This window comes from Leptonotus elevatus, chromosome 4 (assembly GCF_054856555.1).
Source record: "Leptonotus elevatus isolate MCC_2025b chromosome 4, RoL_Lele_1.0, whole genome shotgun sequence".
NCBI lineage: Eukaryota > Metazoa > Chordata > Actinopteri > Syngnathiformes > Syngnathidae > Leptonotus > Leptonotus elevatus.
Genome location: NC_141242.1, coordinates 13,185,483 through 13,198,848, shown reverse-complemented (window position 1 = coordinate 13,198,848; position 13,366 = coordinate 13,185,483). Strand labels below are relative to the sequence as shown.

The following is a 13,366-nucleotide window of genomic DNA, read 5'->3' as shown; positions in this document are numbered from 1 at the left end:
TTGTTTTGTTTTTTATGTTGCTTCTCAAAACACATTTTGACCCCCGGCAAACTTGTTTTCTTGCAATTTTGCTTTATTTATTTATTTCATCTGACTTCATAAGCATTCTAAACAGTTCAGTAGTTCACCATATAATTTCTTGCAGGGAGATAGCGACATACTGTCACAAACGTTACAAATGTTGATTTATTTATGAAGAAAGCTGTCTAGTTTTTTACGTGAGTAAATTGGGTTTTACCATTCACGGTCTGTGTTCCCAAAGGCGTCGCCATTGTAGAGTGACGTCGCATTGTAGTCCGTCGGTGAAGTCGGGGTACTTTTTTTCCCCGACTTCGCGTGTGGGATTTCGAAGTTCAGGGGGCGTTACCGTACACACTTCCTGGTTTGAAGTAAGTAGAAGTCAAGTACGACTTCCCGCTTTCCTCAAATGCAACATTAGCATCGATGTGGTATAAACCTTAAGATAACGTGGCATCTACATTTAACAGAAAGATAATATTGTATAACAATACCCGCAGGCATTCTTTCAACAACTGCAATTTAGCCGTGACGGGTTTTTGTGTGACTTTTTTCATGAAATCTACGTATTCACTTACGTACAATTAGGAAACAATTGAAACTCATCCAGAACGCTCAGGTTCTGACCAAAAACAAACATGGGTTAATTCCAGTTGATGCATATGAATGATGATCATGGCGATGAATGATTTAATGGTACATTTTATTTTTTAATTCAGTCTGTTGTCTGTTGCTTTGTCCGTACTCGCACTGCGTGGTTGATCTGGATGACTTGTTTTCCGTCCTACAGGGCTGATGTCCTCACGGTGTGTCCCTCATCACGCACTCCTCTAACTGTCCCCCTCGACTGTTTCATGGAACTCCAAGTGACCCCCACCATTCCACCCTTAGCCCCTCACCCCTAACCTTACTCCCTCTCACCCAGCCCCCCTCCCCACCTCAATTATGGTGGCCCGCGCTCTCGTGGTGGTGATGATGTGTCGAGGCGTGCTGCTGTCTGTCGGAGACCCGCCGCCATCCCGTAGAGAGATCCGCATGGAAGGCGACCTGGTGCTGGGCGGTCTGTTCCCCGTACACGAGAAAGGTGGAGGCATGGAGGAGTGCGGCCGCGTCAACGAGGACCGAGGCATCCAGAGACTGGAGGCCATGCTATTCGCCATCGACGCCATCAACCGGGACCCCGTTCTGTTGCCCGGCGTCTCCCTCGGCGTGCACATCCTGGACACATGCTCGCGAGATACCTACGCACTGGAACAGGTTCGCTAACCCAAACACAAGTCAGCAGTGGTCAACAGTTTCTGAAACTCACACTCCCTGGTGGTTACAAACATACTTTATGTCAACATTAAGATGTAGAATGCATACATAGGCTACATACATACAGCACATAAATACATACATACATGCAAATGGAAATTAAACAAATACATAGTATACTGTATGTAAAAATGCAATAATAAAATAGTATAGAAATTGTGACACCAGCATTTTTTTTTAGAAAGAAATGCATCAATAAGTAATAGTAAACAAATGGCAACTTTTGATGACTATATATGCAGAATTGTACATGTATTGTATTTGTAGTACTCAAAATAAACAAAATATAAATAATAAATAAATATATTAAAAATAAAATATATATATATATATATATACAGTAACAGCAATAGATATATAGCATCAACAGTTTTGTAACTAAAAGAAAATACAACACAAAAAATGAAATTAATTATTTTTATTTTATTTTTAATTATAAAATTAATTCATTATGGGTTATATGTGTTCGAAATCATTTAAAAAGGAACCCGTAACAGCAGTTTTAAGAGTAAATAAAAATACATTAATCAACATAAAACCCATGAATAAATAATGAATACAGGCGTACAAAAAAAATTAAATGAATGAAAATGGTATTAATATGGGTTGGTAGCTACAGTATGTCAGCATTTTTTTAATTACTGTGAATTAAAATAAATACATCAATACAAATAACCAGTACTAAAACATTTTTTTTTAAATAGTATTGTTGTATTCTTATTCTTCTTGTTCTTGTTCTTTTTCTTGTTCTTGTTCTTGTTCTTGTTCTTGTTCTTGTTCTTGTTCTTGTTCTTGTTCTTGTTCTTGTTCTTGTTCTTGTTCTTGTTCTTGTTCTTGTTCTTGTTTTTCTTCTTCTTCTTCTTCTTCTTATTATTATTATTATTATTATTCGTATTATTATTATTATTCGTATTATTAATTGCTGTGCCATGTTTGACATTATCACTAATAAGATGCAAATAAGATGCAAAGCAAGAGTTGTATGAAACGTTTGCCTTTCCAAAGATAATAGCGCTCACCGTTGTGCTGAACGGTGCGTGCGTTGCGTGCAGGCGCTGGAGTTTGTGCGTGCGTCGCTCACCAAGGTGGACGACTCTGAGTTCATCTGTCCGGACGGCTCTTACGCGCTGCAGGACGACAGTCCGCTGGCCATCGCCGGCGTCATTGGCGGTTCATTCAGCAGTGTCTCCATACAGGTAACGCAGGACGCTGCGCGGCACAGGTGGCAGACAAAGCCAACTTTTCTGCTACAACACACACCAGCCAGTATTTTAAGTCTCTCTGATAAACCCCAAATTAAGTTCTGGTGTTCTAGGAGGCTTTTCCTAACGTGTTTTTTGTTTACTTCGCTTTAGTTACTCGGTTGCTTTATTGCAGTTACTTAGTTATGATTACTGTTGCTCAGTTACACTTAATTAGTTTCAGGTATAGCTCCTTGATTACAGTTATTTAGCTGCTCACTTACAGTTACCTAGATACAGTTAGTCACTTTGTGACTGTTACTTAGTTACCTTCATAGTTACCTAGATACTAAGTACTTACAGTTATTTATTTACATGTATGGCTACTTAGTTACAATTACTCAGTTAAAGTTGCAGAGTTAGCCAGTCGCTTAGTTACTCGACTCAGTTACAATTGTTTAGTTACATTCAGTGTTACCTAGGTACAGTTACTCAGTTACAGTTAGTTACTAAGTTACAGTTACCTAATTACTTAGTTCGAACTATATTAGAGAAGTAATTAACTTAGTTACAATTACTCATTTTGTTACAAACTGGGGATGTGGCTATATTTAACCACCATTAGAAGTTCCTCTGATTGACCCAAAATAAAGTTAAGATGTTCTCTAGTTGTATCTCCTGATTTTTTGCTTATATTTGCTTTAGCCACTGCATTACCTTTTTAGTTTTTATTACCCTTACTCCGCTACAGTTAGTTACTTGGTTACAGTTATTTAGTTTCATTCACAGTTGCCTTAGTACGGTTACTTCAGTATAGTTAGTTACGGAGTTACAGTTATTATTATTATTATTATTATTATTATTATTATTATTATTATTATTATTATTATTATTATTATTATTATTATTATTTATTTTTATTATTATTATTATTATTATTGTTGTTGTTGTTGTTAATTTATATTCATTTGTGCACAAAGTATCAAAACATTTGGCCATTCACAAGTTAAGGAAAGGTCAATTTAAGTTCACTGGAAAATTTTGTCGTGCATTTTAGCTTCAGCTCCAAATTTCACCGTAAGGCCGTGATGGCTGATATGTTCATCTCTATACTTGTCATCTTTATAGCCTCCGCCAGGATTGTTTGTTGGTGTTTGGCCAGCAATGACGGTTGATAAATGACAAAAGACTGTCGGGCTCATTTTCTTCCTTTATGTGGAAAATTGTTGGTTATTGCCTTTGAATGCACGCAGGGTCATTGATTCTGTGGAATAAGCTCAATTTCAAGGCTTGCCAAGGCGTCGGTTGCTAATGGAGTGTTAAGGTAAAAATAATAATAATAATAATCTGAAAATAAAATTATGAGAAATAAGAAAACATTAGAAGAAAGAAGAAATTTTTCCTTGCAAATATAGACATTGATTCTCACATTAGACATGACATTACAAATGCATTCCTTTCATTTTTCTTGTGCTTGAAAATTATGGCTATTAGCATAAAATATTTTTTTTTCTTGTAATATTAGGGCTTTTAGTATGGCAAAATGTAAAAAAATGTATTTGTTCTTCTGTTTGTAAAAAAAAGTTTATTTGTACCATCAAAACAATTGTCTTGTATTATATACTAAAATGATTCTTGTCTTACTACAACTTTCTTCTTTCAAAACAATGGGTTTTTTTCTATTCTCATAGGTCATACGTTTATTATCCCATCAAGACTTTTTTTTGCTCGTATTAAGACTTTCTCCTCTTCAAATTTCTTCATTATACTCATAAAACGTCTTCGCTCATAAACGTTTATCCTCTTAAAATTTGCACTTTATTCCCTTAATGTCGTACTTCAAGCGTCTCTATTTTTGCAAGAGCACATCCTGCATTTCTTTTGAGGTTTTTGCTACGATAGAGTCGAGAGATGGAGAACACGGAGGGCTGATTAAGCATTTGGCTCCCGACAGCCTACTTGTTTGTCGACCATGTTATTTGCATTGTGAGGCTTTTCTGCCAGCTATTTGGAGACTCTGTGCTGACCTCAGCCTCCTCCTCCTCCTCCTTCTCTTCCTCTTCTCATCGTCCTCATGCGTTCTGAGGCAGCCGGTGAGAACATCCCAGCTCGGTGTCTGCTGCGGGGAATCCTCCCTTTTTTCAGCCAAGCGCTGTTCCTCTTGCTCAAGTCGATGCGACTATTGTGCCCGCATTTCAGAGATTTGCCAGCAGCAGTGACATAAATGGGCAAAATATAAAAACATCAAACTGCAATTGTTTTTATAAAAATCTAAATATAAGACAAAAAAGAATCAAGTAATTATAACAATTACACAACTATATGGATAAAAGTGTTGGAATAAATACGATAATATATGTAATTAAAAAAAGTACACACAAATATTTGATGTCAAATTAAATATAATACTTTATAAGGGGGTATATTGGAGACGGGAAGGGAAGAAGTTGAAACAAAAATGTAACCATTTTTTAAACAAAAATCATGAATTTTAGAAAAAGTATTCGATAAAAAACACACACAAATATTAGGGATTAAAGTTGAAAATATTAAACTCCTCTAATTCTACAAAAACTACAGAAATATAGTATTTGACAAAATTATTTTACAATCTAAACATATGAATGTATTTTAATTTGTGTTGTTCCAATACCGGTATCGGGGGAGGCCCCGATACGGCATTAAAACAGTGGTATCGCCATCGGCGAGTACTAACAAGTAGTGATGGGAAAATGAAGCTTCATGAAGCACTTGTAATATTTTTTGACTCCTCTAGATGCCACTCTTGGTTGAAAGATGCAGTGGAAATGTAATCAATTTCCTTTGCACTAGCCTTTATATTTAAACCAAGAGCACCATCTAGGGGAGTCAAAAAATATCACAAGTTCTTCATGAAGCTTCATTTTCCCATCACTAGTAGTAGTAGTATTGTTGTTGTTGTTATTATTATATAAAATATTACTCCAAATATTATGACAAAAAAGTAAATAATTATTGAGACAAAAGATGAGACCAAATATTCCAAAATATATATATAAAAATACAAAAGTATTAAACAAAATTTTTACAAATACTAGCATTAAATATGACTAAGAAAATACTAATTATTACAACCGTATAGTTAATAAAATGGCAATGTTAGTCAAATATTTGTTTATATTTTATAACATTTCTTTTCTTGTTTTAGGAGTCAATTGCTTGCCTTGTTGCGGCTCATCATATTTCCCATTGAATCATGTGTGTTTCCAACGCTTTACCAATAAATTATAGCACAGGTATCCTCGCTACTGCACGTGTGTGCGTGTGACTTGCCTTTCAATCAGAAAACACACTTTCTTTCTTTCTTTCTTTCTTCCCCATATCGGCAGCACATTCCTGCAACATATCTCCACTGGCTCCTCCTAGGGGGCAGCTCATGGTGCAATGCGCCTCTGACCTTCCCTGACATTTAAATCAACGGCCAGCTTGAAAGCTTAAAAGCCGTCATAAGCAGCCGTCAAAGTGTGTTTGACTGTCTGCAATGCGCATAATGATCATGATATTGCCAAAAGAAAAGAAAAAAGAAAATATTCTTTATCTTCTGCGAAGAACAACTAACGCAACTGTCTTACTGAGGATTGACCATCTCCATCTCCAAAGGCAATCCTCAAGGGCCACTATCCTGCATGTTTCAGATGTTTCCCTCCTCCAACACGACAGGTGTTGATCAGGGTTATTATGAGGCTTCTGCAGAGCTTTCTTATGAGATGATTATTTGAAACAGGGTATGCTGGAGGAAGGAAACAATTGAAACATGCAGGATAGGGGCCCATGAGGACTGCATTTGGACACCACTGATTTAAATCCATTATTTATGTTAAACTGACCTCGAGTGGCCAAGTCGTGCACAGCAGAAGGAGCAGCACAACATTCATTGAATTGGAGCAAAAATGTGGCAAAAATTGTTGAATTATTTAAATTGCATTTCGTTTTTTTATAAAGTACTAGTATAGAGTGCTATTTTCCTTTAAAAAAAAAAATAATAATAAAAAAATAATAAAAAAACACATTCCAAACATTTTTGCTTCTTTTTTGGGGCAACTGGAATGCATTCATAACACTTCCATTCTTTTCTGCAAGGAAAGCTGAGTTTATATTTAGAGTTACAAGCACTGGCATGGAACTAACTGAATTCATATCTCAAGACGCCATTGTACTGTGCATATATATATATATGTATATATTTAGGGAAAAGAATACAGCAACCTTTGAAAAATAAAAACTGCAAAATATTTGACAAAAAATGAAAAAAAATACAATTAAAAAAAATATGTATCACGATTACAATGTGTTTTTCTTGAGCTTTATATGATCATTTAAGTAGAATAATCATGAATAGAAACGATTTATATTACATATATTTTCCATAATCCATTCATCTTCTACTTAGGCAGGCGGATACTGTATTCTTCCTCGTCCTTTTTTTTTTTTCTGTGGCGCTTCACAGCAGATGGGAGAATCCATCAAAGAATGCCCGTGTGTTTATTTGTGCCTATGTACTCTATGCATGTTTGATTGTGCTGTTTACGTGTCTTTGCAGCCATCTGTGCCTGTTTGTGTGTGTGCTGATGATACTTCCGCTGCCGCAGATAGCTCATATGATACATGAGTCAGTCCTCTATGAAAGTGTTAGTGCAAGTGATCGTTAACAATCCACATTAGTCACTCGATACATTTCAATTAGCTCAGCAACATTTCTAAAACAATTGGGTCACTATGCCTTTTTTTTTTCAGCAAGTCGAGGGCCGGATTATTATTTTTCGTCACTAGCGTGTTAATTAAAGGAGACACTGGAATTTACTTCTTAACAAGAGCATAGCAGGACAGGGAAACTCACACTTGAGTGATGTAGCGAAACACCAAACAGCCAAGGGGACAGGCAAACGTGCTGAGGAAGGAACTTGTGGTCAGAAGCACAAGATGCAGTGGATGACTGGGAGAACCACCAGGTAGGTAGGTTAAGGGCAGACAGATTTTGGCAACATAGTACAAATAGAAAAAACTTCCAAGCATGGGAAAGAATGCAAATTGCCCATACAGGAGAGATTCAAACCCAGAACCTTAGATCTGTGTGTGTGTGTGTATATATATATATATATATATATATATATATATATATATATATATATATATATATATATATATATGTATATATGTGTGTGTGGGGGGGGGGGGGGTGCGCGTGTGTATGTGTATGTGTCTTCGCACTTCCTACTCATATCGTCACTGAATGCCATTATGCATAATTGCCATCAGCAGCAACCTTCCAAATATATTGACATTTTATCTTTGCAAGCGGGAAAATGCATTAATTAAAAGATTTTTTATGGGTTTTATACTCCAAGCTTCGCCTTTTTGGGAGGGGGGGGGGGGGGGTGGCGACAGGCCAGCAGTCATTTTTGATCAAACTTTCATTAAGGCGCTTAATTAAAAACCTCCACACACACATAGGCACTCACACAAGGATGTGCTGGCCAATACAAAGCAGCGAGAAGCAGAGCGTGTGCTTGTACGTGTCCACAGCGCTGAATAATTCCATATTTGATGTATTTTGACATTAGCGAAACACATCATAATTAGCTCCTCTGTATGTGCGTCTTTACTCACCGTCTAACGAGGAGGATTGCTTACAAAGACGCATTGGGGGATTTTCTGGTGACTGTTGTGCTGCAAAGGGTTTGTTTTCTATGTTTTGGGTTTTTTATTTTGTTTTGTTTTTGTTCCCACTGGGCCGTATTAGAGAGCTGAGAAGGACGTGAAAGGTACGCTAGTTTTATTTAGCTCAACTTCTTTATCGCGTGGAATTGCCAGGGGCTGCTGTTTGCACATTCACATAGCAAAGTCAACATTGTCAACCAGCCAGTGTGATTCACAGCTTTTTCATAGAAATAATGTTTTTCATAAAATCAATCTTAATATTTTTTTAAGAAAAAGTAACTATTATATACTGTAGGTAAAAATAAGACTTTTGATAAATAACATCAGTTCAGCATAGAATGTTATGTCTTGTGACATAAAATCTTCAAGATCTTCCCCAATGATCCAGGTGACGTCACTCGTCACGATCATCTGTCCTTCCTCCAGGTTGCCAACCTGCTCAGGCTCTTCCAGATCCCCCAAATAAGCTACGCATCCACCAGCGCCAAGCTCAGCGACAAGACCCGCTACGACTACTTCGCCCGCACCGTGCCGCCCGATTTCTACCAGGCCAAGGCCATGGCTGAGATCCTGCGCTTTTTTAACTGGACCTACGTCTCCACTGTGGCGTCGGAGGGCGACTACGGCGAAACGGGTATCGAAGCCTTCGAGCAGGAGGCCCGCATGAGGAACATCTGCATTGCCACGTCAGAAAAAGTAAGATATGATGTGATTATGATATGAAACTAGGGATTCACGATAATGCTATTTTCAACTGTTGTGTAAAGCACCATGAAGTTGAATTTGATTCAAATAACTCCTTTTGAGTTTTTGCCAAAACAATCATGTTTTCATGTTTTAGAAATGCAAAAAAAAAAACTGCGAGGGTAACATTTTGGGGAGACAGTAAAGAAAGCCCATCTTCTGTGAACACAAGTTTGCGCGCATTATGATGTCACAAACATGCGACACTACCATAGAAGTTAGTAGGGGTTGAGGAGTTGGGGCACAACTTGAGCCACAACCACAACAAATGGACCAACGTGGCATGTCTATTATTAGCGGCGGATTTCTTTATTATCTGGTATATCTGTATGATGTCAAATTGGTCGATAATTGCTGATAATTAGCGGCCATCCCTATATGAAACATATAGCAAGTCTTGACTCGGCATTGATGAGAGCCCTGAAACTGCGCTATTGATCATGAAAAGGCCAATAACCCAACGGGTATATCCCAATATGGTTTTTAATAGGACTGTCAGTGGATTACAATTTTTAATCGTAATTAATAGCATCATTTGTATAATTCATTCATGATTAATCACATTTTATATTTGTTCAAAATTTACAATAAAATATTTTTCATATTTTTTATAATCTTATTAAATGATTAACATAAAAGTGAAAAAAGTGTGCTGACCTTGTACAAATATGTAGTGATGGGAAAATGAAGCTTCATGAAGCACTTGTAATATTTTTTGACTCCTCTAGATGCCACTCTTGGTTGAAAGATGCAGTTGAAATGTAATCAATTTCGTTTGCACTAGCCTTAATATTTAAACCAAGAGCACCATCTAGGGGAGTCAAAAAATAGTGCTTCATGAAGCTTCATTTTCCCCTCACTACAAATATGGTTGTATCTTTCAGTTCATTGATACAGTAATTTCATAGTAATTCATAAAGTTATTTGAAATTAAAAAGATGTAATCTAAAAAAGAGTGAAATATTGATTTGGGTTGAGGAAATGTTTCCGCCACTAGATGCCATTAGTGTTTCATGTTGGACATTGATGACAGCAACAGTGCATTTACTTTTCATATTAACGACTGGGAAATACTCTTTCTGCTGCATCGCGATCCGAATTCCCCCAGTATGGGCCTTTCCAAATAAGTAGCGGGTGTTAATCGTCATTCAAATAATTTGTTCTGTTAGAGGAACTAACGCACTATTAACTTGCTAATTTTGACTCACCTAGTTTTTAGCAAGCAGGGTTTCATTTACCTTGTGTTCTCAGAAGTGAAAGACTAAAAAGTGTGATGGGCAGTACCACAAATGATATCAGTATGATAAGTAAAATAGAGGTAGGCTACTGGTATCACTATTGCTATATTGATAGTTCATACCAATCTGTTTTTACACTTGGATCTTTTGTATTGCTTTTGTCCCTGTGATGGGCCCTTTTGACATGATACCAAGCCAAATAGAGATTGGTACCATGGATACCGATATTGATATGGATGCTTTTATGTTGTTGTTGTTGTTGTTTATTGATCATGATACCGAGAATTGCATTGGGAAGGCTTGTGTCACTATTTCAGTGCCGATCTGTCCCAAACGAAACAAAAGAAGAAAAATAACTTTTTAGTATTCGGCTTGACCTGGTTTGTTTACTTTGTAGTGGTAGACTTTTTATTTATTTGACATTTACTTCAAATCCTTGTATCCATACAGGTGGGACGTTCCAACGCCAAGAAGTCCTACGAAGCCGTAATCCGCCAGCTCCTCCAGAAGCCCAACGCCCGTGTGGCCGTCCTGTTCCTGCGCAGCGACGACGCCCGAGAGCTGCTGGCCGCCGCCGCCAGGCTCAACGCCTCTTTCATCTGGGTGGCCAGCGACGGCTGGGGGGCGCAGGAGAGCATCGTCAAGGGCAACGAGGTGACTGCCGAAGGAGCCATCACGCTGGAGCTGGCCGCCAACCACGTGCCAGAGTTCAACCGCTACTTTCTCAGCCTGAACCCCAAGAAGAACCTCCGCAATCCCTGGTTCAGGGAATTCTGGGAGCAGCGCTTCCAGTGCTCGCTGGGCGGCGGCGGAGGGGAAGCTGCGCTTACCCCGTGCGATAAGGACCTATCCATGGACAAGAGCAACTTTGAGCCCGAGTCCAAGATCATGTTTGTGGTCAACGCGGTGTACGTCATGGCCTACGCCTTGCACAATATGCAGCGCAGCCTCTGCTTCAACACCAGCACGCTGTGCGACAGCATGAAGGCCTTGGATGGCCGCAGACTCTACCGGGACTTCATCCTGAACGTCAGCTTCACAGGTAAGATTGCGTGGAGATTACAAAGACGGCACAAGGCAACTCATTCACTGCCATTGACGGCTATAGACGTCAAAGATACCTTTTAAATTGGGCAGGCAGTGAATTGGTTAACAACTAGAGAGCTTAATGCGTTACTAGATCTGTATCAGTTTTACCGGGTCAAAAAGAACATTTCAGATATCCGGAATTCCAGTCTTGCGGTTGAGATCTGCATTGACTGATTGCTTGATATCTAGCGGCTTGGTAGATTAGTGGTGATCAAATCAGCCTCACAGTTCGGAGGTTGAATGTTCGAACCCAGGATTCGAGTTTGTGTGTTCTCCTACCATGCTTGTATGGGTTCTTGCAGGATATGCTGCCTTCCTCTCACATTCTAGAACCATGCATGTTCACCTCTCTCATGTTCAGCTCACCTGTGAACCCGGGGGGGAAAACGCTATAGGAAATGATGAATGAGGTATCGTGGATGTATAAGTAGAGGTGAGAATTCACAGTGTCATCACTGTACCATCAGCAGTACCGAAGGAAAGCCTGTGGGTTCGTCACAAACCGACTCCCGTTTTTCCCGGCGGACCGACAAGACAGTCCTCCAATTGACTGGTTCTCAGCCTCGGTCTTTGAGTACCCCTATCCAGCCTGTTTTCCATGTCTCCCCAGCCAACAAAGCTAAGGATCGTTATCAGGCTTCATGCTGAGCTTGCTGATTAGCTGATCGTTTGAAACACCTGTGTTGCTTGTGGGAGACATGGGAAACAGGCTGGATAGGAGTGTACCCCTATTGGCCATGTAAATAGCAACGACAGCAAAATAGTAAACTGAACCATAAGGAGAATTACTGGGACTCGAACCCGGGTCACCTGTTTGGAAGACAAGCATCTATCTGACAGAGCCATTGATTGTTTCAGCGTTGACTACAACCTCACTGAAAGCCTAAGACTAACCCCAACCATTAGTATCCCATCCCAGAAGTGAAGACGAATTCCCCAAAAATGACGATGAATTGACGTCAAGAAGGAGCATGTGCAGAACGTACCAACGTCTTGTTTGTCTTGTGACGTGGGGGGAGCTGTCGTGGAATACGCTCTGTTCGGTCGTATTTTCATGCATGGTAAAACAACCAATATGGTCGTGGTGTGTATGAGGACTCGTTGGACTGATTGGTAACTTTGAAACGCTGACGGAATAAGCGGGGCGGAAGTGATTTTCGTCCATCCCACGAGCCTTCTCGAACTGAAAAGACAAGGGGCATTTTAGTGATGAGAAGCAGGAGGAGGTGCAGTAATAGTATAAGAAATAGTGCTGTCAAAGTTAAAGCATGACCTTATTGATTGATCAAAAAAAAAAAAAAACATTAATCATGTATTAACGCAAATTAATTGCGCTATTAATTTTGACGCTATTTATCTTGACAGCGGATTGGTTAATGGTAGCACAGGCTGTGTTTGAACAATACACATAACAGTATTTAATAAATGTTTGCATATTCATATTTCATATTTGTATTTATAAAATACAAATATTTGTTCCATTCTAAATATTGGGGTTATTTTTTTTTTACATTTTACATTATGCAAGTAATTAACTGATTAGCAAAAAAGGAGGACAAGTGTGTTCCGTGGATCAAAAAACGTTGAAGACGTCCTCATAACATTAAATATAGAAAAAATTAACATTCTGCTCTTCAAATTTGATGGGCAAAAAATGTTGATAAAAAGCCTTTTTAATGATGTGATTAATCGAGAAAAATCTAAATTCTAAAAGGTGATTAATCTGATTAAAAATTGAATTGTTTGACAGCTCTAATAAGAATTAATTGAATGTGTGTGTGTGTGTGTGTGTGTGTGTGTGTGTGTGTGTGTGTGTGTGTGTGTGTGTGTGTGTGTGTGTGTGTGTGTGTGTGTGTGTGTGTGTGTGTGTGTGTGTGCGTGTGCGTGTGTGCGTGTGTGTGCATGTGTGTGTGTGTGCATGCGTGCGTGAGTATGTGTGTGTGTGGTCTTGTTTTTGGTGCGTACTGAGGCCAACATTTGGGGATTTTACAGAGTTGTAGGCCCCACCTGTTCATGTGGGGCCATTTTGCCGGCCCCACAAGTTTAGACCTCTTCTTGAGGGTCAAGACTTGGTTTTAGAGT

The 13,366-nt window shown here is 38.8% G+C and overlaps 1 protein-coding gene across 1 annotated transcript in view; it reads left to right on the top strand.

Annotated features, from left to right (window-relative positions):
* grm3 (glutamate receptor, metabotropic 3) overlaps positions 1-13,366 on the top strand; it is a 52,886-nt gene that overhangs the window by 16,050 nt on the left and 23,470 nt on the right. The window contains exons 3-6 of the mRNA XM_086073187.1: positions 809-1,275; positions 2,388-2,531; positions 8,640-8,909; positions 10,646-11,237. Of these exons, the coding sequence (XP_085929313.1) occupies positions 964-1,275; positions 2,388-2,531; positions 8,640-8,909; positions 10,646-11,237 (1,318 nt within the window). The 5' untranslated portion in view covers positions 809-963. The remainder of the gene's footprint in view (positions 1-808; positions 1,276-2,387; positions 2,532-8,639; positions 8,910-10,645; positions 11,238-13,366) is intronic.